This window comes from Ursus americanus, chromosome 12, assembly GCF_024610735.1.
Source record: "Ursus americanus isolate L20-20 chromosome 12, mUrsAme1.1.p, whole genome shotgun sequence".
In the NCBI taxonomy this organism is placed as follows: Eukaryota; Metazoa; Chordata; class Mammalia; order Carnivora; family Ursidae; genus Ursus; species Ursus americanus.
The window spans coordinates 15,991,486-16,019,320 of record NC_142138.1 but is presented as its reverse complement, the minus strand read 5'-3'; the positions used below and the strand labels follow the sequence as shown (position 1 = coordinate 16,019,320).

The window sequence follows — 27,835 nt, the reverse complement described above, 5'->3', positions numbered from 1 at the left end:
ATTTTATTACATGCTGCCTGGAACAAAAATTGTGTGAACCCAAGGGTAGAGCTCGGGGGCTGGGGGGCGGGGGGAGAAGCATTCCCCAAAGTCAGAAGAAGTTGGCAGTAATTACATGGCATTATTCATGGGGTACTGACTTTGGCAGACATGACCTATCATCTAGGGAAGAATTTGAGTTCAGGAGAATGAATAGTTATGAAGATAGTAAGAAGTGACATTTTTTGAAGACTTACTAAGTGCTAGGATCTTTACCTGCATTATTTATTGTAATTCTCATAATATACCAATTAAGGCTCAGGAAAATCAAGTGCCTCACCCAACAATACATAAGGCAGAGTGTATATGGCTTGCAGATAACTGAGCCATCTGAACTCAGGCACTGGTGACCAATTCTGAGCCACTGAAATAGGCAAAAGCTAATATTAGTATTTAATTATTCTAGTTTAACTGCATCTAGCTTAGGAGCTTGACTGATATATTCCTAGATCCAACGATCCCTGGTTGCTTGGGCAAAGCCCAATTTCTGCATTTGCAAGGGTGAAAAGTGGACCCTACATTGGGCGAATTCACATATGTAAGCCTGTCCCTCAGCCACATTCTTCTGGTGCTCAGTCCCTTTCAAATGACAGTAACCAGATCAGTTAAATGACCAAAATTTGTCAAAAACGTTTAAGACAAGAAAAAGTGGCATGGAGTACTGGAACAGCCACCAGACTGGGGGTCAGGAAACCTGGTTTCTGGTCTCAGCTCTCTCACTAAAGTGCTCTAAGACCAAGGAAATTCACCCTACTTCCCTGAATCTTGGGTTTTCATCTATAAAATGAAGACAGAGGAGCAAAATCTCTATGATCCCTTTCAGCTCTGCTATTCTCTGACTGCCCAGCAGTAAGAGGAGTTAGAGGCTGATCTCACTTTTGGGGGGCTTCCAATTATCTTCCAGATGCCATACTGAAAGGAAGAGCAGTTCCATGAAACCTTATACACAGCAAGCCTTCTGAAAGCCATTACCTTACAGCATGATGTGGTCATCACTGCTCCTTTGCCCTCCTGGCTCTGCAGGGCTATTCCTGGAAGGGTTAGCAACTGAAACAGTACTTCTGGGAATCTAAGAGTGGCAGCGGTGGGTGGGGAGAGCACAAATAATTTTTTCGGGCCCAACAGGCAGGGAACAGAATGTTGAGACAGTAAAGATCCTTGTCCTTGTGGTGCCAAGATACATTTAAAAATGAGAACAACTAACAAGTCTCTAGGCTTTATAAACCACACTGCCCTGTGCTATCTGATATTTCCTCCTTTCAGCTTCACAACAAAACTTTATGGTAGGGAGGTAGGTAATGGGTACTGTATGTGCTTAGAGGAAAGAAACAGACCTGGTGGACAAGCGCATGCGCTCACACACAATCATCTTTGTAGGAGCTACAAAACTTCTAAAACTGCCCATGATTTTATTCACAGCGTGGGCAGGAGTAGTAATTAGAACCATCTCTTGAGAGGAATGGAGAAAATCTTGTTGAGTCTCCTACCAGCGGCCCCCTCTTTAAGGAAGGACAGAAGCCCCATTAGAAATGAAACCCAGTCCCTTGGGGCGCCTGGGTGGTGCAGCTAGTTAAGCATTTGACTCGAGTTCAGCTCAGGTCATGATCTCAGGGTAATGAGATAGTGCCCCACGTGGAGTCTGCTTGGGATTCTTTCTCCCTCCTCCGCCACACAAATAAATAAATAAATCTTAAAAAAAAAAGAAAGAAAGAAATTAAATCCAGTCCCCTCTCCTTCCCCACGGTAGGTCCACTATGCTCCAGCCACATCCAGAAATTCATGCACACCTATAGTCTTCTGTGCCTCCATGCCTTTGCCTGGGCTGTTTCCTCTGCCTTAAAAATCATTTACCACCTTTACCTGGTAAACTACCACTCATATTTTTTTAGACATTTCAAATGCCATCTCGTAAGAAGACTTCCTTGATGCCATCTCCAGTTGTGACTTTCTGCTCTGCTTGCCCACGATATTCTGAACCTGCCTAGACTTACTGAAAAACAAGAAAACACTGAGACTATTGATTTATTTGCCTCTGTGCCATAGACATGAGAAGCCCATGGGCATGGACCATGATGAATATAGTTTTATATCTCCTATACTTAGTCCAGCACCTGGCACACAGGAGGCACTCAGTAGCATGGTTGGTTGGATGGATGCATGACTGGATGGATCACTAACTAACATGAAGACTTCTAGGTCATTCTCTATTAGGCAGAAGGCAGAAGTTTTATTTTAAAAGATAAAATAAGACAGTACAATACTCAGAGAATATGAACTTGACTCAGGTACTGAAAAGAGCTTGTTCTATCATCCGGACAGGAATGAGAAGGGTAATAAGAAAAAGTGGGATAAGACCAAAGACTCAGGGTAAAGGGCAAAGACAAAGCCCAGTCCATGGCACCCATAGGGATGGCCTCCCCCAGGACATGGGAAATAGTGGTGTGAAAGGACCCATAGATCCTGGAAAATGTTGGGATTACCTGTGGCCAAAGATTTCTCCAGACCTCCCAAAACATATTACTAAAAAAAGCACCAACATCCCACGATACCAAGATGAAGCAGCAGTTCAGCAAAATTCTAAATGAAAAGTCTCACATTCTAAGGAATGAATGGATAAATCCTTGCAAACATATCTGGCTCTACTGGGAAAATTCAGATCATTGAGTATTAACAGCCATAAAAGGATTTTTATAATACCCACAACTATGGATGATATGATATCCCTGGATTCAGGCTCCCAACATTGGCCATCATGTCTATCACTGGTAGAAACCCCTTTGCCGTGTGTCCACAAGGGGATTTCCTCTTCACTCCTTCAGGATGGAGTAGCATTCACATGAACACTCTCATCTCAGGCTTGTATACTCTTACATATTCCATCCATGGGAAGAAGGATCACTTAGCTGATCCATGAGACTTGGAGAAAACCCAACCTTTCTGGGGCCATGTTAAGAAGGAAGTAGTGCCACTGCCTTGGCATGGAGTCAGTGCAGGCTTGGCATGGGTCTGTCTTCTTGAACTACCTAGACCCAGGCCAGCGGGCTCTTTCAGTTTGTGAATTAAGATCAAGTGCCAAAGCAAGCCTAGCCAGGTCTCATCTCTTTGTGTGAGATCCTTGGCCTACCAAGGAATGGATTAGGTCAGTGTCATGCAGGTCCCAAGGTCTAGCCATGTACAGAAAAGAGGGAGGATTTCCCCACTGTGCTCTTTAATTCAGTATTGCACTTTTTTTCAGCTGGCTCTGGGAATTGTTCTCAATTGTTTAGACTTCAGAGCAGACCAGTGGTGAATACTGGGCCATCGATGTCCTCAACACATACATGTGATGAGTCATGACTCTTTACCTCCAGTGTGAAGCCTACGTGACAAAAATACCTCAAATGCAGCTTTAGTTAACTGCAGGGTTACTTTACTCTATGGAAAAGTGATAGTTCTAATCTTCTTAAAATAAGTTTGCTTGTTTTTGTTTGTTTTCTGTGAAGGAGTTTGAAATATTTCCTGTCATGGAGAGGTCTCGGAGAGAAATGCTACTGGAATGAGGTTAGACTGCAACTATCACTCAGGGCTACAGTGTGTCTTCCACAGAGCCCTTTCTTAAATGGTAAATATATTCATGAAAAAAGTACTGTGAACACTGAAATTATGAAATGAAATCACCGTCTGTCACCTAGTAATGTCACATAATTCAAAACAATTTATGGAGAGTGCATAAGTATTTTGGACAATTGAGGCCAAAAAAGGAATTGTTTATCAAATCCTCCATTCAAATATATATTCACTCATTCACCAAGTATTTCGTCAGTATCTATTGTGTGCCAGATAATAGCCAGTGCCCTGTGCCTAAAACACAGTCTCCCAGAGGGAGAGAAAAGAAGTTCACAAACGTAGCCTTCCTCCCCTTAGGGAATGGTCTTCCTTCACGCGTGCGTATCTTCGACTTTGCCTCTCACTTAAGTTAGTAACTCCTTCTACCTGAGCTTGTAAGTCTCTTTTTCACCTGGTTTTCCTGACGCCACATTATGCAGGATCTGGCGGCTAGCACACTGCTCCCTTGTACAGAACAAAGCTCTTTCTGTAATGCAAATAAGCGCTCGAATTCAGCCCTGTTGTGTAGGGGCGTCCCCATGAAGTGGCCTGCCCCAGGAACACATCGAAGCACTCTTCCCAGAATTCTGTAAAAAGGCAACTGCAAAGTGCTGAAAGAGAGCCTGGATAATGGATGACAGCAGGTGGGATGCCGCTTGTCTTCCTAAGGGGCCTTTCTCCCCCCTGATCTCTTCCTTCCTGTTTGCTTTTGGTAGATAAGTAGGATTAGATGGGTGACCTGTGGATGATTCACATGGAACTGAAGGTCAACAGTTATTGGCACAGATCATTTTATTGGACTGTGGGTAGATGATTCCCTGCAAGACACCGGGTTTTGAGTGTCTCCCATCAATTCTGAACGTTAAACAGTTTCGTCAGTACAGCTTCAATTGTGAAGAAATGTCTACTGTATTCTTTTGATTCACAAAACTATTTTTCACCTTACTTAGTATAATGTTCCCTAATCAAACCATCCAAATACCCCCTTGAAAGAAGGCATTAGGTGGTAACATTTTAGCTTCGAAAATTTGCCTGTAAGTTACTTAAAACATTGTAAATTTCTTGCCCTGTCCTTCAAATGCACCATATAAATATTGCATTTGATCCTTAACTTACACTCCATCAATAATTTATTTCATAGACATCCCTCCGTAAGACCATCAGTTGCTGAGGTGTTCAGTTTTCGGGGAAAGCATTTATTTACTGCATGAGCCCAGGAAGGCTGGTAAAGACTTGGCTAAAAGCTCCACATGGAGCGAATTATGGTAATTGTATTAATGCTCAAATCCACGAAGCTCTGTTCAAATCTGCTAAAAGGTTTTGCACTTTATTGCCCACATCTTGACGGGCAATGAGTCCACTGGAAATGTTTAACACTTCACAGGGAAGCTTCCGAGATTCATTTCTCATGGTTACAAAAATTACTGAAGAATCTCTGGAGGTATCTTCCAGAGCAATCTCTGAAAGTCACAACTGAGAGTTAACAACCTCTTTACTATCTTCCACTTTCGGATCAGACTGAAACTACAAGTTCAAGTCACCAGAAATGAAAATCAAAGGAAATATCACACAATTAATTTTGATGAATGGATAAGTTTTAATTCATGTATGGCAATATTCTGGCTAATGATATGTCTCCTTAGGACATCCATTAAAAATCCATTAACTTAACAGGCTAAATCTAATACAGTTACTCTGGAAATTTTCTGCTAGATTAACATTATGGATTTTTAACGAATATTTCCTGTAGGTATTGCTCTATTAGCAAACCTAATATACTAATTAAACATGGGTTTTGTGTTGGGGCTGGGGGGAGCACCAAATGTTAAAATAAAAAAATCAGAGTTGAAGTTGGACCCAAGTCACCAAAGACTACTACTAAAATCAGTAAATATCATTATAGCTTTTAAAAGCAAAAAGTGCCAACCTACCAGGACCAGCCATCTCAAGTCAATTTATTCACTTACTAATCACATTGTATTTGAGCTACTAAAGTGTACCATCCCCTATGCTGGGACTGAGGACACAAAGGTAAATTAGTGAAAATCCTGACGTCAAGGAGCTCACAGTCTAGTATAGAATCAAGACACATACAGGTAATCAATGGGTACTATACTAAGATATGGTCAATATACCATGAGAACACTCAGAAGGAATAACCAAATTTAGGGGGTGGGGAGGCACAAGTAATTGAAGTTGAAATTTGTGTTCCAATAAGATATTAGCTCCTTCTAGGGCCTCCCATTGGGAGGGTTTCAATCCTGACTTAGCATTTATTGCTTCTGCATGGGGTTAGATGAGATTATCAAATTTTCATCTGCAAACAAGGTAACATTACTTTTGTCACGGATCGTGAGAATTACACACAACAAGGTCTGGGAAAGCACGGAGAAATGTCCTTGAAATATAGAAGGGGAAGCAGGGTTGGTATTGATTTGTCACCTACCATTCACAGGCACACAATGGGTATTAACTGGAAGTCAATATAGCAAAAGGGTTAGAGCAGGATTTGGAATCATCCAAACATGGGTCTGGATTCTGTTTCTACCACTTACAAACTGAACAACTGTCATTTAAACACTCTTCCCTTTTCTGACCCTTGGTTTCTTCAGCTGTTTAGAAGAGGATACATAAAAACAACTCCATTACACAGTTTTAGAAATTTACAAATATATTGGTTATAATGCAATAGTATCATGTCCGAGAAGCAGTGAACTATTAGTTTGAATTGCTACCATTAATTATGCCTTCACAGGTAAGACTATATGGAAACATTACGAGACTCATCTAAGTTCACACCATTAGTGCCAGAACTAGAACCACTCTAGCTCCCGGTTCAGTGTTTTAGATCCATCTTGCCTGTACCCCTCAATCACAAGACAAGAGACCTTCCCTTGGCACTCAGTCTTGATGGCTCTCCATCAAGGCAGCAAGCTCATGGGGTGCCTCCAAAAAGAGCAGATTGGGGACTCAGGAATTGATGGCTCTGCTTCAGCTCTAATGACCAGTGTACTAATACCCTGGTGCTATGGGCTGAATTGTGTCCCCCAAATTCATATGTTGAAGCCCTAATCCCCAATGTGACTATATTTGGAGAGAGGGTGTGTAAGGAGGTAATTAAGGTCAAAAGGGTAGCGTTCTGGGGTGCCTGGTGGCTCAGTCACTTGAATGTCTTACTCCTGATTTCCGCTTAGGTCATGATCTCACATGAGATCGAGCCCTGTGTCCGGCTCCGTGTTCAGCAGGGAGTCTGCCTGAGAGTCAGTCTCTCTCTCTCCCCCTCCCCCACTTGTGTGTGCTCTCTTTCTCTCTAAAATAAGTAAATAAATCTTTAGAAAAAGGGTGGGGTCCTGACCCAATAGGATTTGTGTCCTTAGAGGAAGAGACACTAGTGAGCACTCTCTTGTGCACATCTCTGCACACGTACAAAGAAGAGGTCATGTGAGCACACAGTGAGAGGTGGCTGCCAACAAGCCAAGAGAAGAGGCCTCAGAACTAAACTTAACCTTGTTGGCACTTTGATCTTAGACTTCCCAGCCTTCAGAACTGTGAGAGAAAAATTCCATTGTTCTAACTCACTCAGTCTATGGTGTTTTGGTACAGCATAGTGGACTAAGGCACCCAGGACATCTCCTTGCCACAGTTTTCTCTCCACTCTTGCCATCTGTCTCCATTCCAGCAACTGAGTTTGTGTCCCACACATTCCATAGCAGGTATCTATCAATATCACCTGTGCCAAGACACTTAAGGGTAGGGTACAGTGATCCCTGCCCTCCAGAAGCTTTTGGCTTAGCACTGGCTTCCTGTGTGGCTGCCCTTTCTCCCTGGTGAACAGGAAGCACTGTCTAAAAACCCAGACTGGTTGGCAGGAGTCCCAACATGCCAGCCTCTAGCCAGCTCACTCAGACCCCAGAATAAAAGGCCGACCCTATTCCCCTCTCGCTGTCCAAGCTGCTGCTTCCAAATGGCTGGAAGACCCAGAATTTAAAGCCAACCATCTTCTGACTTACAGTTTTAATACTTTTTTATACCCTGTGAAGTTATACTCCATTTATCAACTGAGATCCCATCACACCTTTCTCCTATTCAGGTATGTGCACTTGTTCCAATCTAGCTGATGTTAACTTTGGGGGCTAAATCCTGGCCCACTGGAAGCCAACCATACAGCCACATCAGCTCCCTCAGTCTCGTATATCCTCATAGTCAGTGTGCTTCTGCAGAAAAGTGTGGAGTTAGAGACCCTAGTTCTAATACTGACTCGACAACTTACTAGTGGACAAGGAACTGAATCCCAGTTTTCCCGTCCATAAAATGGGAATAGTTATTACACCAATAGGTTTTGTGAGGGCCACATGAGATAATGTACATAAATCACCTACCAAAGGACTCAGAATATAGCTGATGACGAATGACGACCGCTTTGCTTTCTTCTTCTCTTCCCTGGTCCCAAGTTCCTTCCCTTCTCTAACCAGCTCAGATCCAGACATGATTTCAACGGAGCCACGGAAATTCCAGAATGGTTCTTGCCGCATACTACTCTGTTTTTTCCCCAGACTTAGCAATTAGTAGTTGAACAGACCACACACAACCAGTTAGGCTATCTACAACATAGTAGAGCGGGGCTACCTGAATCGTTCATGTTTCTATCCTGAAACTCTTGCCCTTTAATAGATGGGTCACGAGGACTCCCCCAGAGAAAGGATGAACCGAAATCACCTACCACATGACTTGGTTATCAAGGGCAGTCATGGAACACTACATCAAAAACCAATGATGCACTGTATGGTGACTAACATATCATAATTAAAAAAAAAAAAAAAAGAAGAAGAGGTTGTAGCAGACACCAGTTTTTCGCCAATATTTAACAGCACAACTCTCAAGTTTTAGCTGGCCACGTGCATGGACACACAGCTGCCCAGCCCATGGCCACGTTCCTCAGCCACCCTTGCAGCCTCGTGGGGCCTTATGAACAAGTGCTGGTTAATGGCATGCGATCAGCGATGACGTGGCTCATTTCCATGTTATGGTCTCTCCAGAAGAATGCAGATGGACTCCTCTGGTCCTTTTCATTCCTCCCACTCACTGACCGGGAACTGCTGAGAACTGGAGTAACTAACTTGGACCCAAGGTTGGAGGCCATGTTGTGACAATGGCAGAGCTGGCCTGATAGTCATTTCCCTCTACTCTATTACATAAAAAGGGTATTACCTTCCATCTTGTTTATTAACCCACTGTTCTTTTCACTTTAATTGTTACAACATCTTAGCCTAAACACTAAACAGTACAAAAGGATTTCTATTTAATTAAGGATAATTGCCTACCTGATGACAGCTTACTACAACTGCAAGTAGTGACTATAGGAAATAAACAACTTTCTCTGACGTGAACAAGCAAACCTTAAACTTTTAAATGCCGGCTACTGTTATATATATGTACCTTGCATCTCAATTCTTTCACCAAGTAAACCCCTACTAGTCACCCCCATCTTTATTAGCTGGTCACATAAAACTGGAAGTCTGGGACTCTATGGCCTTAGTCAGGAACCACTGGCTCATGCTGCAGTTTCTTCTCATTTTTATCTTTTCAATTGTTTTTCTTTCTGCTCATGGCCTTGCCTGGTTCCTTGAATCTAATTCACAAAGTACTGATTGGAAACCATCTATACACACCCCCTTGATTATGCTACTCTCAGCTACTCCATGAGAATGTCTTCCTCAATCTAGCCCATGTCTACGAGTCTATATTTCAATGCAGACTTTCCACAGTCTGTATCTCCACTCAGTTCCCATGAGCCCCAATATAAGGGATAGTCACTGTCTATCCATCAAAACGGATTCCTTTCTCTTAGAAAAACAGGGCTGAGTTTCTGCATTTTTTAAAAAAACTTATTTATTTGAGAGAGAGAGAGAGAGAGCATGAGCAGAGAGAGGGGCAGAGGGAGAAGCAAGAATCCCTGCTGAGCAGGGAGCCCAGATGGACGCAGGGCTCAATCCCAGGACCCTGAGATCAAGACCTGAGCCTAAAGCAGATGCCTAACCTACTGAGCCACCCAGGCGCCCTTCTTTTTTAAAAAAGATTTTATTTATTTATTTGAGAGAGAGAGCGCGTGTGCCCAAGTGGGGGGCGGGGAGGGGCAGAGGCAGAGGGAGAAGGACAAGCAGACTCCCTAACGAGATGGGAGCCTGACACAGGGCTTGATCTTAGGATTCCGAGATCACGGCTTCAGCCAAAGTCATATGCTTAACCAACTGAGCCGCCCAGGTGCCCCCTGCATTTCAATTCATAAAAAAACAAAAACACACTAAAGGACAATATCCTCATATATACATACACATAATTACTCTCCAGGTGTTTTCATTTTGTTTGCTGTTTACCTATTTTGCTGTAATTATCTGCAACAAAATCTTCCAAGCCAACCATCTTCCAGAAACTGTCATCCCAGCCTTTCTCTGCAGAGTACGTCCATTTGCACACCAGGGAGCAGAGAGAACTAAGAAAATGGGAGAAAGGTAGAACCAATAATATGAGTCAGGCTTCCTTTATATTTTGCCAAATACTTACCCAGATATCTGCAGTAGTGTTAAAGAAGTAGAATAAGCCAAAGTAAGTAATTACACATCCCCGTTCAGATCCAAAGTCTCCATTTATACCTGGCCATGGGTTGGTGGTTGTGGGGCTGAGTGATGGGTAAATGGGTGTTCATGATCTACTCTGTTTTGTGCATGTTCAAAATTCTCTATAATAAAAAAGGTAAAAAGAAATTGAAAAAGTGCCTGGTCTATATATATATGGTTGCCCTAGTCTCAAGCAATATTTAATAGGAGGAAGACTGGAATGCTGGAAGGTACTTTCCTCTCCAGCTTCATTTACCCTTCGTCTTCTACACTCAAGCAATAAAAAATTCATTTGCAGTTTTCTGGAAAACAAACAAACAAACAAAAAAACTCTTGCACATCTGTGCCTTTGCCCTACTCCTATTTGTTTGGAAAATTCTTCCCAGCTTCTTTGCCCCAATGACTCAAATACTTCTCCAGCCGAGGCTGAGTCTCCAGTTTTGTGTGTGGGTGCTCCTCCTCTGAGCTTCTAGAACATGCAACATACCTTCTACCACAGCCCTTAAAATGCTGCGTAATTAACTGCTTCTTTACATAGCTTCCCAATAGTGCTACTGCTTTCTATGCTCATCTTGTGTCAATAGCAAACCACAGAAAATGAAATCTGAGGCAATCAATCCCCGTTTAAAACTTTTCAATTGCTCCTCATTGCCTTCAGGAAAAAGTCCAAACCTTAGCAGGGTTTTAAAACACCCTTTGTGATATGACTATGCTGACCACCAGACTCCTGTCTTGCTGTTCCCACCCTTGCTTTCTCCATTCTGCAAAACTGAATTATTTGAAGTTTCCTGTAGCAGGCCTTGATTTCTCACTTCCCTGTGCACTGAAACCTTTGCTTCATTCTGCCAAGAATGTTCTTCACTATTATGCCTTTGCTAGTTAGCCTTCATAACTCAGCTCAGATCTTCCCTTTTCATGAGGCCCCAGTGAAGGGTAAGCTGTCCAAAGCCTCTTCTCTAAGCTTCAATCTGGACTTAGCCTTAACAATGATCACTGTAATGAAATGTACTGACCAAAGCTTCCCTAGCTCGCCCATTAACTCCAGCTATTCCTTCAGAGCAAAAGCAGTCCTGATCAGCTCTACCTCCAGTCCTGAGTCCATATTCAGCCACAATGAATACTGAGTGACTGGCAGCACTAACAAATGAATATGGTCTGTCTACCTCACCAGAGGTAAGTGATAAACCTGGGAAGCTCACACAGTTTTAAAGATAAAACTATCTCATAGAGTCAACAGTCTAAGTGCATCTCATTCAATCATTCACAATGATTCACTCATCCACTCAAATATTTAGTATTCAGTTACTATGATTCTGGCACCAGGTAATGCCCTGGAGAACCAAAGGTATGCAAGAGACTTGGTCTGCTCCCATAGAAGCTGACAGTTAAACTGGGGGAGACAGAACTTGATCAATCACACCTAAAATCATGTACTAACAATAATGTTCAAAGGAGATAGATGAATGAAAACCTTTAGCAGGTGAATCTGAATCTGATATCACCTGGCAGGAGGAAAGGGGAGGAAGTATCAAGCAAGAAAGGCTCCACACAGGTGACATTTTATGAGACCTAAATGTCTTTTGAAAGCAAACAAATGTTATTGACCATTACTGATTTTTTTTCAGATGTCATGTAGATGGCAGACACACTGAGCTGAGCTAAGCAGAACAGATATACTGAAGGAGTGTTAGCACCAACAGAAATGTAATATGCATGTGCTAAATCCTTCACCTTACTTAAGATACATTTTTTTTTTTTTTGAGGTATAAAGAAGGTAGTTATGTAGCATATCCTGAAGAATACAAAATAGGCTAATTCCTCCTGGCACAATGCCTGGAATTCCAACTTTTTGGAATCCCTGAGACCTCACTGCAAAGAACAGTGCTATGGAACAGAAGATGGTGTAGAGGGATTATTTCTAATGGTCCGACTACACAGAACAACTCTTCACTCTCCAAATGCCCTATTCATTTGCAGAATTCTATGCCTCTGTTCTGACTGTTCCTTCTGTCTTAACTGCTTACCGTTCCTTCCACTCACTTGGCAAATTCCAAGTCATCCAGATGGTCCAGTTCCAATGGCACCTCCCCACTATCTCCAAGCTAACCTCAGGGCTCTCTCTTTTGAGGCAGCACTCTAACTTGAAAATATGCATTCTAGTTCTTCATAGCAGAGGCAGGCTGGGTTCATGACCCCAAGTCTTTGACCCTCCACATACCTGCATCTCTTGCCGAGTAATTTGCTGTGCTGCCCCACCCCCTCCCACCCCCACATTGTGGACAGGATCTCCTTTCCTACCTCTAGATTTTGGATTCTGTCACATGGCTGGATTTGGTCAAAAATGTAAGGCAGGAGGACAGCATTCTGGGTTCAAATCTATGCCTCAAGAGGCATTATGTGTTCCTGCTTGCTCTCTTGCACCTCTGGTATAGCTCTGAGAAAATCACGTGGGGCTAGCCCATTGGTGCGAGGAGGAGGAGCAGAGACATGTGGAGTAGAGCAAGGACTACCAAGCCCAACCTGGGTCACACATGCCCCCCAGGCAGTCAAGACCTGATGCACCAAGTTCAGCTAAGACTAGAAGGACCACCCAGCACAGCACAGCCCAAACGAGCTACCCATGAGCCAAGTATATGATTATTGTGTTTAACTGCTGAGCACTGGTTGTGGTTTGTAACGGTCAACAGTTAAACAACTCAACCTTTTATAGCACAACTAACTTATTCCAAGTAGATTCCCCCTCACCCCCCCAAAGAGGGCAAGGAGAGGGATGTCTCAGTCCTCACAGCAAGTTAAAATAGGTGGCCAGAGAGACTGCTTTGAGGGAAGATGACTGAGCCCAACGGGCAGGGAGTTGACAGGTGCAGATGCCTAGGGCAACTCCAGCCTCCTTCAGGATTATTCAAACACTACCATGGTCCATTCCATGCGGATGTCTTTTAATCAACTCCCGGGCAATATGAATGTGTAAAAGCAGCAGAAGTGGCAAAATGCAGAGTGCACCTGAGGCCACAGGTTCTCCAGAAATCTCCAGGACACAGAGTAAGTATAGGATTTTGTCTTAGAGAGTACAGGCAAGGTACCAGTGGCAGAAGGAAACGTTTGCCTCCCCCCGAGGCCTCTATTAAGACCAGGGTTCTGTCATTCCCTGAGGTGTTTGTTAGCAGCTTGCAACTCCCAGAATAACTCTTCGTCATCGGGCAAGCTGACCTACCAGCCCATTGGGGGTGGCAGATATACTCTGTAGGATTACAACTGCAGGCAGGGGACTGCGAAAGACTGGGGCGACACTAGCAGGCTGAGCTGTTTCACAGATGGGCAGCCTGGGAGGAGTGCTGTCCCCAGGGAGAAGGGGCCACTGGCTTTTTGTTCTCTGGAGCCAGAGTGCCAGGGCAGAAACTGCTGGGCTGTCACTGCTCTCAGATTTGTTAATGCCGAGGAGACTACAAAATCCTAGGTGCAAGTCGGAAGAACAGCAGTCAATGAGCAGGGAGAACAAAACCAATATCTAAGTTAGGGAACCAGTTCGAGTGAGAGCGGGTCCCACAGAACATGTAGAGGAGACAGGTCTCTGAAGACAGGATGGTGAAACCACAGGAACTGAGTATCCCTAAGGGAGGCACAAAGAGCTCAGAAGGACGCAAGGAAGACTTTCTGAATGAGAATGACTGATTTTTCAATTTAAAAGTTTCTGCAGAAGAACGAAAAAGAAAATCACTGGCACTGTTGAAATTCAAATTAAAGATCTGGAAGACCAAGTGAACAACATATCACACTACCCAGAACAAAGACACGAAGAAAGAAATGATGAGAGAAGAAAGAGGCGTGGAGAGCAGATCCAGCAGTGTAACATGAGAGTAACTGGAATTCCAGAAGGGTTTTTTCTTTTAAAGGGAAAAGAAAAAATTAAAAAACACACACACACCCCAAAAAAGATGAAAGAAATGCTATAATTAAATGAATACAGTACTAGGTTTTTGTTTTTTTTTTAAATATACTGAGCTGAAGCAAGATTTACGCTTGCAGATTAAAACTCTCATTAAGTCCAGGAAGTGAATCCAGGAAATACTTGAATTTCAAGCGTAAACAGAAAATTATACAAGCTTCCAGACAGAAAGAATAAGTTACTTACAAAGGCAAGAGATTCAGACTAGCTAAGGAATTCTAATCTACACCTCTGGAATGTAGAAGACAGTGGAATAATGTACAGACTATTAAGAAAAATGATCCAAGAATCCTATGCCCAGACAAAATATTATTCAGCTGTCAGGGCAAAAGAAAAACATTTTCAACATGCGAGGATTCAAAAAGCAAACTTCCCATATACGTGCTCTGAGGACAATACTTGAGAATGAACTTAACCAAAAAAACAAGCGATTCACATAAGGGAAATCAAAGACTAGAGGAGCCAGCAGTGGTGAGCACAGATGTTCACACTTTCTCTCCATATGTGTGTGTGCGCTCCTGCACATACATGTGCATGTGTATGTATGTGTGCACACATACATACACCCATATTTAAATCTACATAGATGATGATAAATAATGTAAGCAGGAATTTGTAATACTAAGTTTTCCTGGAACACCTTCCTGCTATATTAGAAGGAAGAATCTAGTAATGGCCTGGAAGTTGAAAATACTGCTGGCAAAACCTCAGAGTCAGAAACTAAAGAAGGGGTACACAGGAGAAGTATGCAGATGCATATATATGTATATTTGGGCAGAATGTTAAGTTTAGTGTATGGAATAAGAAGGTAATTTCTAACAGAAACAAAAAGCTTAGAACTCTCAAAATAACAAGGAATAAAAAAGGAACAAAAAGAAAGTTAAGAAGTCAGTGAAACCAAACTAAACCAATCAAAAGGGAAAGGAAAAGAGGATAACATGATAAAAATAGAAAATAAAAATACCATAGAAAGAATAAAGTCACTTATTTCAGTTATAACAACAAATGTGAATGGGCTGAATTCCACAAGTGGTTAAAAGATAACAATATTCACATTGGGGTTAAAATTGAGTTATATCTTGTTTACAATACAGATTTTTCTAATGTGATAAAAAGGTTTTTTATAAAAAGGTCAACAAAGAGGTGCACCTCGGTGGTGCAGTTGGTTAAGCATCTGATTTTGGTTTAGGCTCAGGTTCTGATCTCAGGGTCATGAAACTGAGCCCCCCATTATGCTCCACACTCAGCATGGAGTCTGCTTGGGATTCTCTCTCCCTCTGCCCTTCCCTCAATCCCTCCTAGCTCTCTCTCTAAAATAAATAAATTTTTAAAGAAGTCATCAAAGAAATAACAAATACACTTTTTAATATGACAATTTAAATATCAAAGTAGAATACAGGATCAAATATATTAGCCAAGACTAAAAGGATCATTCCAGAATGACAAAATATTCAATCCAAGAATATTACTGTTCATTAAATTTTACGAATGAACAACATAATGTGAAATATATAAAACAAGAGCTCCCAGATTTGAAAAAAAAAAAAAGCCACTTGAAAAGAGAATTTATTTAAAGATTTTACTGTACTTTCAGAATTTAAGGAAATGGGTAAACCAAAAGAATAATAATATTACTATTGAGTAATTAAAGGACTCAAATATAATCAATAAACTCAACTCTCTATGTTCACATAGGGGGAGAGAGAGGGAGAACATTTTATAATATAAGCAGAGACTAGATAGGCAAAATGGTATTTCACAAGGAAATTTTGAGTTTAAAAGTTTTATTAAAAATGAAAAAAGTCTGAAAATCAATAACCTAAGCAGACAACTTAAGAAATTATGAAAAACAAAGATAGATTGAATAAAAAAAAAAAAGATCAAAAGGACCAGTAAAGATAAAAGCCTATGAAAGAATAACATAACAAGATAAAATTTAGGTAATCAAGAGAGCCAAAATACAGTTCTAAGAAAAGACAATACAAACAAACAAACAAACAAAACCTCTGGTAAAACTGAGGAAGGAAAAAAGAGAGAAGGAAAAAGTAACAAATGTCATGAATGAAAATGGGGGACATAACTAAAGAAAAAGAAGACATCAACAGAAAAAAGAGATTAAGTAAATAACATTATGCTAGTATGTTTCAAAATTTAGATGGAATAGGAAATTTACTAGAAAGACAGAATTTACCAAAACTGACTCAAGAAAGCATAAGAAAACTTTGATAAACTCATCACCATTAAAAATATAAGCCAATAGTTAAAAATTATCCTTCAAATAAAATTTCGAGCCCAAATAGTTGTACCAGAAAGGTTTAACAAATGTGCAAGGAACAAAGCACTCCACATTATTTCAGAGACTAGAAGAGGAAATGCTCCGGAAGTTATTTATGAAGCTAGCATAACTATATTATAAAACCAAACAAAGACAGTATAAGAAACAAAAATCAGAGGCCATTCTCACATTATGAATGGGGGCGTAAAAATTCTAAGCAAGACATGACCAAATTTTATATAAAAATGGGGAAAAAGTACATCAAGAACAACATTCCAAAACATTTTAATTGAAGATGTATGAATGTATTTTGAATAGTATTTTACTAAAGGAGAGAAAAAGATCAAATCACATTGAAAAGAAAAAAGTATTTGATGAAGTTAAGGGCCACATCAAGATAGAAACTCTCACTGAAGTAGCAACAATAGAAGTTTCGGCTTCTAACCATGATGGACTAACAAGAGACTGGATTTTACCTCCCCCCCCCCATCTTAAGAAATTGGAAGAGTAGGAAAAAAAAATATGACACAATTGCTCTCAGACCTTGAACCACAGGCAGCACAGAACTGTGATCCTTGAGAGAAGGAAACAAATGAGGTGAGCCCTAAGATCACTCTGGCTTTCTGCCAGGAAGCCCATACCTGACCACAAAGCAGAAAAAAGGATGCCAAGGAAAACAAGTCAGGTTCACAAAATTGCGAAGACTGATATGAGAATTCAAGGAATTTGGAGGTGGCTAGAAGCCATGATGGCGCACACTTGCAAAGAGGAGGGAGCTGTGCAGAAAGAGGGTACTGAAAACTGCACAGAAGTCCCACGAAATCTTTAACTGCAAAGATGCAGATATGTACATGGACACTCCAAAAGGTCTGATGAGAAGTGACTGGAAGGCTCTGAGCTGAGCTGTTGTCAGGGCTCACAAAGAGCTGAGAATGAGAATCATCTGAGGGACTAAAATTAGAGTGAAACGTCCTCATTTATCACTTGGGGCATTCAGTGGAAACCCCCAAAGAATGCCTTAGAAGTATAAGTGAACCTTCCTGTGTAAAGGTTACAATAAACAAAGCTTTGAAAGAAGATTCCAAAAGATAAAACAAAGCTAAAAGTACATTAACAGCCTACTAGAAAAAGTAGCCCAATAGTCATTTTAAAAAAGATAACAAAACCCAGACTATGGACAACATAAAATTAACATGTCAGCATCCAATAAAAAATATCTGAAGAAATAATGGCCAATTTTTAAAAAATTTGATAAAAGCTATCAACCCACAGAGCCATGCTCACTGAAACCAAAGCAAGATAAACACAAAGAAAACCTCAGCAAGACACATTATATAATCAAATTTTTTTTAAAAGTTGACAATATTAAAAGCAGTCATAGGAGAGACACAAAACAGAGGAACAGTCCAACAAAGTCAGCAGACTTTTTACCACAAATAATGCAACCCAGAAGAAAGTGGAATGACATCTTTAAAGTACCTGAAAGGTTTAAAAAGAAAAAAAATCAAGCTAGAATTCTATATTCAGAAAAAAATAAAAAGACCTTCAAGCAATTAATATGAAATAGAGTCTTTTTCAAACAAACAAAAACTGGGAGAATTCATTTCCAAGAAACCTGCATTGCAGGACACGTTAAAGGTAATTCTTTAGGGAGGAGGAAGAGGACACTAAATGGAAGTATGAATTGATACAAAGTAATGAAAAAGTATCAGAATCAGTAAATATGTGGGTAGATACAAAGGGCATGTTTTCATTTTTAAGTTTCTTTAAAAGAGAATCGACTTTATGTCTTCATCTTTAAAAGGTAATTTAGAAAAAGACACAATGTACTGTGGTGCTTACAACATGCATACAAACAAAACATGACAACAGAAGCACAAATGACAGACAGATATGAAAGATATATGTGATGGGGTGTAAAATTACATGAAGGTAAACTATGATAAGTTAAAGATGCATATTACAAATCCTAGAGGAACCAGTAAAAAAGAAGATAAAATCAGTAAACCAATTTGGGAGATAAAATGGAATACTAAAAACATTTCAGTAATCTGGAAGAAGGCAGGAAAAGGGAAAAATTAGAGAATACACAGAACAAATAAAAGGCAAATGGCAAGATGGTAGATTAAAACCTAGTCTAGGGGCACCTGGGTGGCTCAGTCGTTAAGCGTCTGCCTTCGGCTCAGGGCGTGATCCCGGTGTTCTGGGATCGAGCCCCACACATCAGGCTCCTCTGCTGGAAGCCTGCTTCTTCCTCTCCCACTCCCCCTGCTTGTCCCTCTCTCACTGGCTGTCTCTCTCACTGGCTGTCTCTGTGTCAAATAAATATATAAAATCTTTAAAAAAATAAGTAAGAAAAAAAAACCTAGTCTAAAAACTACAATGAACAGGCAAAAATTGTAAGACTGGATTAAAAATAAAAAATGAAATCCAACTCCATGCTGTCTTTAAGAAACTTATTTAAATATAACGATGCAAGATAGGTTCAAGAGTGGAAGGAGAGAAAAAGAGATGCCAGGCCAACGCTAATGATAAAAAAGTTTGAGTGGCTGTATGAATATCAGAAAGTAAACTGCAGAACAAGAAATATACCGGGGAAACGAGAGGTGCATAATGATAAAAGGGTCAATGCATCAAGACGACTTGTGTTAAAGAAGAAATCGTAGTTTGTTAGAATGGCAACCGGAACTCAGCTACAGTTTGATTTCTTTCTTCTTTGTTTTAGCCCAGAACTAACAAGCAATGCGCAACTGTCCGCGACATCAAGGATTCGTGACAGTATAACTGGATGTGACCACCTAAGGTCACCCTTGTTTTTTTTACACCAGTCTGCCTAAAACTCAGCAATCTTAGTGGCCCATGTTGATTAAAAGGTCTGACAGGCTGGAGGGGTCCAGAACTGTGGGCTTGCTCTCTTTTATGGTATTTTAGAGAAGAGCCTGTTTGAGTGGGGAAAGTCGGGAGGTACTAAAGCATCTACCACCTTCTAATAAAAGAATGTTACTTTGTTTCATTTCCTGATGCTCCATCTAGCCTTTTGGGAATTTCAGCACCTCTGGTCTGGCCATGACCTCCCACAGCAGGGACCGTGTCTGCCTTATTCGTCATGCTCCCCAGCACCAGGCACAGCGCCTGTCTGGCAAATTTTGAGAACTCAATCCATGTTTATTAAGTAAATGAATGAGAGCCCTAGGATGTCAGTTATAGGAGGAGGCTTTCAGGTTCCCAATCACTTTTTAATTGTTTCTATTATAAGGCCCGGATCTCCAGCTAGTGCTCTCTGAGCAGGCTCTAGAAGAGAAAAGGCTCGATTCTTGATTCCTGGGGCGACGAAGAGCACCAGCAGAACACTGGCTTCCCTGCATAAGCCACCCACCTTAACGGAACAAGGAGAGCTTCTTGAAAACGTGTTTCGTCTACCTTACATACCTCCCATCACCTACTTCCCCAGGCACAAAAACATGCTGAATCTCTAACACAGCCTCTTTTCTTTCTTGAAAAAAGCAAAAAACTGAATCTCTAACACAGCCTCTTTTCTTTCTTGAAAAAAGCAAAAAACAAAGAGCCTTCCATTTAAAGATGCCAGATTGACGACACACGTTGACCTCTGCTTCCTTTAAAGATTCCAATAAAATGGCCATATGAGAATATTTCAAAAAAGCAAAAACCCACAATGACAAAGATAACAGGAGAGACGACAGCAACAGACTTGAAAGGCAGAAAACACAGATGGATGAGTTGTAAGGCCCTTGGCAGACTTGGAAAGACAAAAACCTAAGTGGCAGGTGAAAAGTTCAGAAGCACAACGATTTCCCTGCAAAGGCACCAGGTACTTCAGAAAGTGGGAGTACAGGTGGGGCTACAAACGGCGAGATGGCTGAAAGCTGCATGGGAATTGAGTAACCCCCACGTGCCCTCAGGATGAGCAACCATGGCACTCCCTCTGCTGCACCGCGAGGGACAATGAAGGCTCACTGAGACTGAGTAGGGTACAAGGCCCAGCTACAAGCAGGAGCATCTCAAGAACAGAGAGATAAAGTAAGGAAATGCCTCTTTGCAGGTCAGCCCTCAAGATCCTTCCCCCAACTCAGCTCCCGGAGTTCTGGCTGCCAGGTTATGGCCTGAAAACTCCTTCTTGGGGAATCTGAGCAGACAAAAGGAAAGACGGAAGGCCAGCTGGGAGGGCAATCTGAGAGATAAGCCACTCTAGTCTTGGGAGGATTAAAATGGCAGTAAAACCCATTTTTGATGATGAATAGTGGTAACTGATAGAATTATCAACACCACCATCATCATTCTAATAAAACACATCAGTTCAGAAAATATTTCCTGTGGACCCACTGTGTTTGTATCAGAGTTTTTCCAGGCAGGGAGGAGCTCCCCCCAACTCTGAGAGAGACAAACGGAACATGTCACGAGGATTCCAGCCACACTCCTGAGACCACGAAGAAGCCGTAGCAGGAACAAGAACTTCTGACTTTCCTGCTTTTACCCAGAGCAAGGCACACATCAAAAGCACACGCCTGCTGAGTTCCAGGGGTCTGATCATTATCATGCCTTTCTCAACAAGATTTTATAAAAATGAAGTCGGCACTGTTGCATTATTTATGTGCAGTTCACTGTATTGACATTGCCAGGCCCCCACTTTCAAGGGAAGCCTTTTGTTCTGTGCTTGGGTAAGGCAGAACCTGGAGAGTCTCAATCGAACAAGCTGGTGAATAACAGAATAATTAGAGCCCGAGAGTGGGGATAAATTACCCAGCTATTCCTGGCTGCAACCTTCAGTACATCCCAGGCCTGGGATGCCTCTTTTTTCCAAGCCATACAACAAACTGAATCACCAGCCCTGAAGATAGAGCTCAGGGGGAGATATGACTGGGGCTAGATTGCCAACTGTATCCACAAAGACACCAAGACAGCCTTGTTTCTGAAGAAATACCCCTGCACCAATCAGAGCCACTTCTGTGAGAGAGCTGTCAGATTTCAGGCTTGTTACTATTGGCTCTGTACTTCATCAAGACTTGCTGACAGGTCCGTGACAGACCGAAATAATATATGCAATGATGCAACACAGGGCAATATTAAATTGCCTTTTCAGTGAGACTTGCCGATAACATGGTTTGAACATGGCTGCGACAATATGGGGAGCATGAAAGAACTGAATAAATAATCAAGTTCAGGGAGTTTTCCCATGCCCCCAAAGAAAAAGGGATCTAAGAGTCAGAAAACAAAAGATCCTAAAGTCGCTGCCAAAACATTCTAAGCTCTTGGGGAAGCCCCTGGACTCATGGATTTGGATTTATCTCCTAAAAAATAAGGATGATAATGATTAGAGGCAAAATGAGAGGTGGGGGAGTAAAGGGGGAAGGGAAGGAACCTAGGGACGGGTCATAAGTCCCTGCCACAGACCAAGCACTGTGCTCAGTACTTTATGTAGGTTACTGCAATTGTCGCCACAACAAAACGGTAAGGATGCTATCAATATTTCCATTCAACAGAGAAGGACACTGATGCTCACGAAGGTTGGGTAACTCATCTGAGGTCATACCATTAGGCAGGAGCAAGGCAGAAGTTTAAACCCTGGCCTGATCGATTAAAAGTCTGCACCTGCCAAATATGAGCTTTTTCAGGCCCATTCATGAAAAGATATTTACAAATCAATTAGAGCATGTGAAAGAGTGTAATACATTTGAGATATTTGATTTCCCTGCGTTTATCTTGTCTGTTACCTCCTTTTCTTAAAAAGGAAAAATAAAATAATAAAAACAGATGACGAAACACAGAGATATAGGGGGCAAATAAGTAACTGCCTTAGGCTTCCTGTGAAGATGTTCTGGTAAAACTTAAGGTGTTCAAGAGATGCACACCATAGTCCAGGACAACAGTGAGATGCTCCCCCTCAAGGTGCAAAAATGAACACTGCTTTCGAGAATTCATGTTGTGAAGGCAACTCACAATGAGTGTGAGTAGAAATAGGCAAAATTAGCATGAAAAGACACAATGGCTTCCAGAACTCAGAGTTCACAGTGAGCAGACCAAAGGCATTCAGACAGTGAAAAAGAATTTGCCAATCAGATGTATGGTTAGTCTGCATGGAGCAGAAGAGACAGAAACCAGGCAAATGTCCATGGGGACAGAGAACAGACGTGAGGTTTTCAAAACTTTCAAGAAACCATGTCTCTAAGAAAAGGAAGGAAAGGAAAGGAATTGGAAAATGAGACGGAAAAGAAAAAGAAATAAAGAGAAAAACAGCCTCAAAACTAGATTCTAGAGGGAAGAATAGGCAGAGTACAGAGAATTTTTAGCTATTTAACTGTATGATACTATAATGGTGGATACATGTCATACATTTGTCCAGACTCATACAGTGTCCAACCCCAAGAGTGAACAGTAATGTAAGCGATGGGGGCGCCTGGGTGGCTCAGTCGGTGAAGCTTCCGCCTTCAGCTCAGGTCATGTCCCGGGGCCTGGGATGGAGCCTTGCATTTGGGCTTCCTGCTCAGTAGGGAGTCTGCTTCTTTCTCTCGATTCCTCTGCCCCTCCCCACAGCTCATTCACTCTGTCTCTCAAATAAATAAAATCTCCATCTCTCAAAAATACATAAATAAATAATCTTAAAAAAAAAAGTAATGTAAGCCATGGACTTTAGGCGATGATGATGTGTCAACACAGGTTCATCACGTGTAATGAATGCAGCACTCTGGTGGAAAATGTGGATAAGGGAGCAGGCCGTGCATGTGTGGGGGTGGGGGGTGTATGGGAAATCTCTGTACCTTCCAATCAATTGTGCTATGAACCTAAAGCTGCTCTAAAAAAGTAAAGTGTATTAAAAACAACCAACCAACCAACCAACCAACTAACCTCATTTCTCAAATGTCCTTCAAGGATCAAGATCCAGAAACCGGCAGAAACAGTACCTCTGCTCTTCAGGAAAATGCAGTCAAGCTTGCTATTAATGTCAAGAATGTGGCGAATTGGTAACTTAGCCATCTAAGCCACTCGGAGTAAATATCATTCCTTGAGGCCAAAGGACTCACAGTCTCTCAGGGGCAGACGAGCACCTAAGATCACCCGCTGACATGGGTAGAGCTGGCATTTGAACCCAAACAGAGCTCATGTCCTGAAGTACTACACACACTGCCTCCAGGAACACACCCCTTGCATGACAGGGGGGTTTCACAGATGAGATACACAGTGTTTAAGAGGAACACCAGGGAAGGAGGGCAACTCTACTAGGGGAATATTAAGGGAGCTTCCCTTAGGAGGAGGAGCTTGAGCTGTGAGTCCTGAAACAGGAGGAGGAGCTCGCCAGGTGGACAGAGAGGTGCACAGGAGACCTTCTGGGCACAATGTATACACCAAGGTGTTCAGTACGAGCACGATCTTGCCTCCAGACAGGAGATGGAACAGCTGACTTCTAAACACTCCTCCGGTCTCCTGACTGCACTGCTGATAGGAGGAAGAAATTACTGAGCGTGTACGAACAACAGGTTCTGGGTCAGACACAGTGATAGCATCATTCATTAGTGAGTGAGAGATCCTCCCCGTACTTCATTTTCTTCATCTGTTAAGGAGGGCAATGTTGCCAGACGAATGGGACTAGAGAAACAGTAATTTGCCTCATAAATTCAATAAAACTGAGTTAATCTACATAAAGCATGTAGCACAGTCCCCCCGGAAAGAGCACATGCCCAACAAAAGGTGGCAAGTTTTCTTCTTGTTTTCATCAATGTGAGCATTCTCCTCATCATCTCATAGGTTCCTCCGAGGAAGAAAACATCCATGAACGAGAAATATTCAGATGAAAACTCACCTTGATGCAGAGCTAACAACACAACAGACAAAGAAGATGGGTCTTCAGCTCTCGCTTGATGAGCATTATCCGACCTAAACGAACTTGACGAAGTAAACCACCCAGCTCAGCCCTGCTCCACTCAACATAAAACTGAGTTGAAAACCGAATTCTTGGTTCACATCTTGAGCTTACACACCAATACTGGGCCCAAACTGGGCCCCCTCCTCAAAGTTAGGATCAAAGCCACTCAGAACACTCCACCCCTTCACGGAGGGGTTCATTATTCCCCGAACATATTTTTGCCAGCACCGAACACGGCACCACAGGGATAGAGAGGTGAGGACTAGATCTCTTTCCTTGAGTAGTGCAGAGGATAGCAGACATGCAGGGGGAAACGCAAAAATCAATTTAAGAAGGGTATCCATACAGGTGAATGGTCTAGGGGAGCACAGAAGGCTAGAGAAACTAACTCTGTGGAGGTTCGAGAAACCTCGATGAACTACCAGAGAGAAATGAAAACCTGCCTAAGATGTGCATCCTAGGGATCCCAGGGTAAGGAGTATGAGGGTATCCCTGGTTTGCCTCTTCTCTGGCTGAAACACACCTGCAGCTTCCAGGATGGGCAATGCCCCTTCTCACTTCTGTGCTTGGTCATGCCTGAAACACCTTCACCTTATTTACCCCTGGTAAATCTTAATCATCTTGAGGAGAATCATCCTTCGGGAATTCGTCCAACGGTGTGGACGACCATGTTTCCTGTGTTCCCTACCGTGGCACCTACTGCATTTTAATCACTGGCTCAACTGTCCTCTCTCCCACCCTGGACAGTAAACCAGGATGATACTTTCTGCATCCACGGCTTCCTAGTAAGACTGACACATAGAAGATGCTTAGTAAATGCTTGCTGACTTGACATCTGTCACTGATGTCCTCTTTAACCTACTACTGCATACAAATATACCCATTTTATTCCTGCAGAGAAAGTCTGCTTTGAGCATTGAACTGGAGTTCTACCGCGGCAACTCAGTCCGTAATGCTGAGATTTTAAACGAGCTCATACTAAAAACAAAACAACCAACAAACAAAAGGAACCAAAGCCCTTTGCTCAACTGTCAACCAACATCCTTGCTAAACTAAATAAGGAAAGGAAGTTGCCTGTTTGCTATCCTTCTTAATAACCAGCATGAAGGAACTTGTGGGGTTTCTTAATTGGGAAACCACACAAAAAGGTAAGAGTGCACTCGGAGTATACCATGATCTTTTTTTATCTCCTGGAGAATTATCATGTGTTTTTATAATTGAGAAAGACTTATTTATAAACCAGATGTGGAAAAAAAATGGCCTAAATTTACTCTATTTCCCTTGTGCATCATTTCTGTTTCTTTTGAACCTTGCACAGCAGTTTATGACAAGTAAATCATGTCTTATAAATTAAGCAACTGGAGAAACTGAGATGGGAATGGTTGATGGCAGGCTTAAAAAGACACCCCCATATATCACTTGGGTCATAGTATTTCAGTCACCCACCAATCTGGCTGGTTTGACAGATTTTAATGGTGTGAGACAAATTTCCGAGTACACCTGAAATCAACGATCACTTACTTATCATAACCAGCCTGAGTTTTGGTGTTTTTTGTTTTGTTTTGTTTTTTAAGCAAAAGACCAATAAATTAAGAAAGTAGCATTCCAATAGTTTGGAAATGGAGAGAAAAAGAAGAATGTCAGATGCAAGGGAGAATTACACCAGGGGAAGAGAAGGATATGGAATGATGGAATAACCACCTTTAGGAAGGGAAATATTTTCAGTTGAATGCAGCTGTTTTTCATTTCTATGAAAGCAATGAGCATAAATTTCAGAAAGGGAGGATTCAGATTAACAGAGGGAAAGCTGCCTACCTTAAAGGACCAGAAGACATGAGGAGTTGGTATGAGAAGATAATGGTTTTCTTTAAAGGGATCTTTGAGAAAGAAGAGCCCCCATCAGCCTACGGTGGCCAGGGAACTGTCTGGACTGAAGAGAAGGGATTGCATTACATAGATGACTTCTAGTGTTTTTATCATTATTAGTGTTACGATTCTGGTTCAAAAATTCTGTGATTCACTTCATTTACTGTAAAGCCAACCTCTTCGATGGCAACAAAAGAACAGCATTTCTGAGAATTTCAAATTCACGAAGACAGTCGTGCCAAATTTATGGCCTTATTTAAATAAAAGCACACAAGTTTCCTTTTAAATTTCGATTTAATAAAATATATTGAGTGGCTATGAAGTGCAAATTCTGTGCGAGGTGTCAGGAGCATGGAGATAAAACATGAGTCCTGGTCCTCAGTCCACTGGAGAGAAAACGAGCCCATCAATTACCGTGATGGAAGTAGCAATGGAATAAAAAGAACAGAAAGACAATATGTAGTATGGATGTCAAGTGCTGGACAAAATTCGAGGAAGAAGTAGATTATGAGGTGGGTATTAAAAATTCATAAAATGGTAAATGCTATAAACCTTACAGACCAAGACACAGAAGTATGAATACTTGAATCATGCCTGGGAAAAGGCAATGTCCTTGTTTAATCTGAACAAAGGTAAGTGCTGGGAGATGAAAAATAAAAAACTTGAAAGTTGGCTTGAGTCATGTAAGTGACCTACTACGTAAACCTCCAAATGTGAGGCAAGAGATATTTATTATCCCTGAAGCAAAATAAATTCATTTGCTAATTATTTCCCCCCTCAGCTGGACTAAATCAGGACAAGTTTATTAGAGTACTATTTTTTAACAGAAATCCTAATATTGGAAAGTCACAATTTAGGCAATTAACTGAGAGCTGCCAAACACATGTAAAACCTCTGGCTTCCCATCCGCTGTAATGGATCCATAAGGGACCAATATGGATTTGATTGTCTAGCAGAAGAACAGCTAATGGGAGAGACTTGGCACTTTGAGTAAGGGTTTAAAAATGTTATCACAATAGATACCTGATTCCGAAAAATCGTTCCAAACTCCAGAAGCAGAGAAACACCCACGCCAGCCATTGTTTAAAAATCTATGACATGCCTTAACCTTAGAGCTAGCTATGGCAACAGAATTTGTAGAGCATTCTGGGTTGTCCGATGAAATAAAGAGTAAGTTCCTAACTGGTACTTATCTCTCAAGTAAACAGAATGTTTTAGGATGCTGTGTAATATTATGGGAAAGGCGAAGGCTTTGGAAACAGGCAGGCATAGATGTCAATCCCAGCTTTGTCCCTTGCTACGTGATTGGGTTTGGGCAACTCTCCGAACTTCTGCGTTTTCTCCCATATATGGTGGAGGTAAGGACATGAGCCTAAAACCTTGTTGTGAGGAACAGATAAACTGTAAACAAAGTAAACCAAAAAAACCTGGTACAGGGGCGCCTGGGTGGCCCAGTTGGCAAAGCGTCTGCCTTCAGCTCAGGTCATGATCCCAGGGTCCTGGGATAGAGACCCACATCAGGCTCCCTGCTCAGCGGGGAGTCTGCTTCTCCCTCTCCCTCAGCCTGCAGCTCCTCCTGCTTGTGTAGTCTCTCTCACTATCTCTCTCTCCTGTCTCTCTCCTGCTTATGTAGT

General features: G+C 41.8%; 1 protein-coding gene across 16 annotated transcripts in view; it reads right to left on the bottom strand.

Moving 5' to 3' along the window:
• FGGY (FGGY carbohydrate kinase domain containing) overlaps positions 1-27,835 on the bottom strand; it is a 424,400-nt gene that overhangs the window by 268,659 nt on the left and 127,906 nt on the right. For all 16 annotated transcript variants that reach the window (XR_006780460.2, XR_006780459.2, XR_015726250.1 and 13 more), the window contains one exon: positions 9,999-10,114. Coding sequence is in view for 13 of the 16 variants with exons in the window: in XM_087865929.1 (XP_087722055.1) it covers positions 9,999-10,114 (116 nt within the window). In the remaining 3 variants the exon portion in view is untranslated. The remainder of the gene's footprint in view (positions 1-9,998; positions 10,115-27,835) is intronic.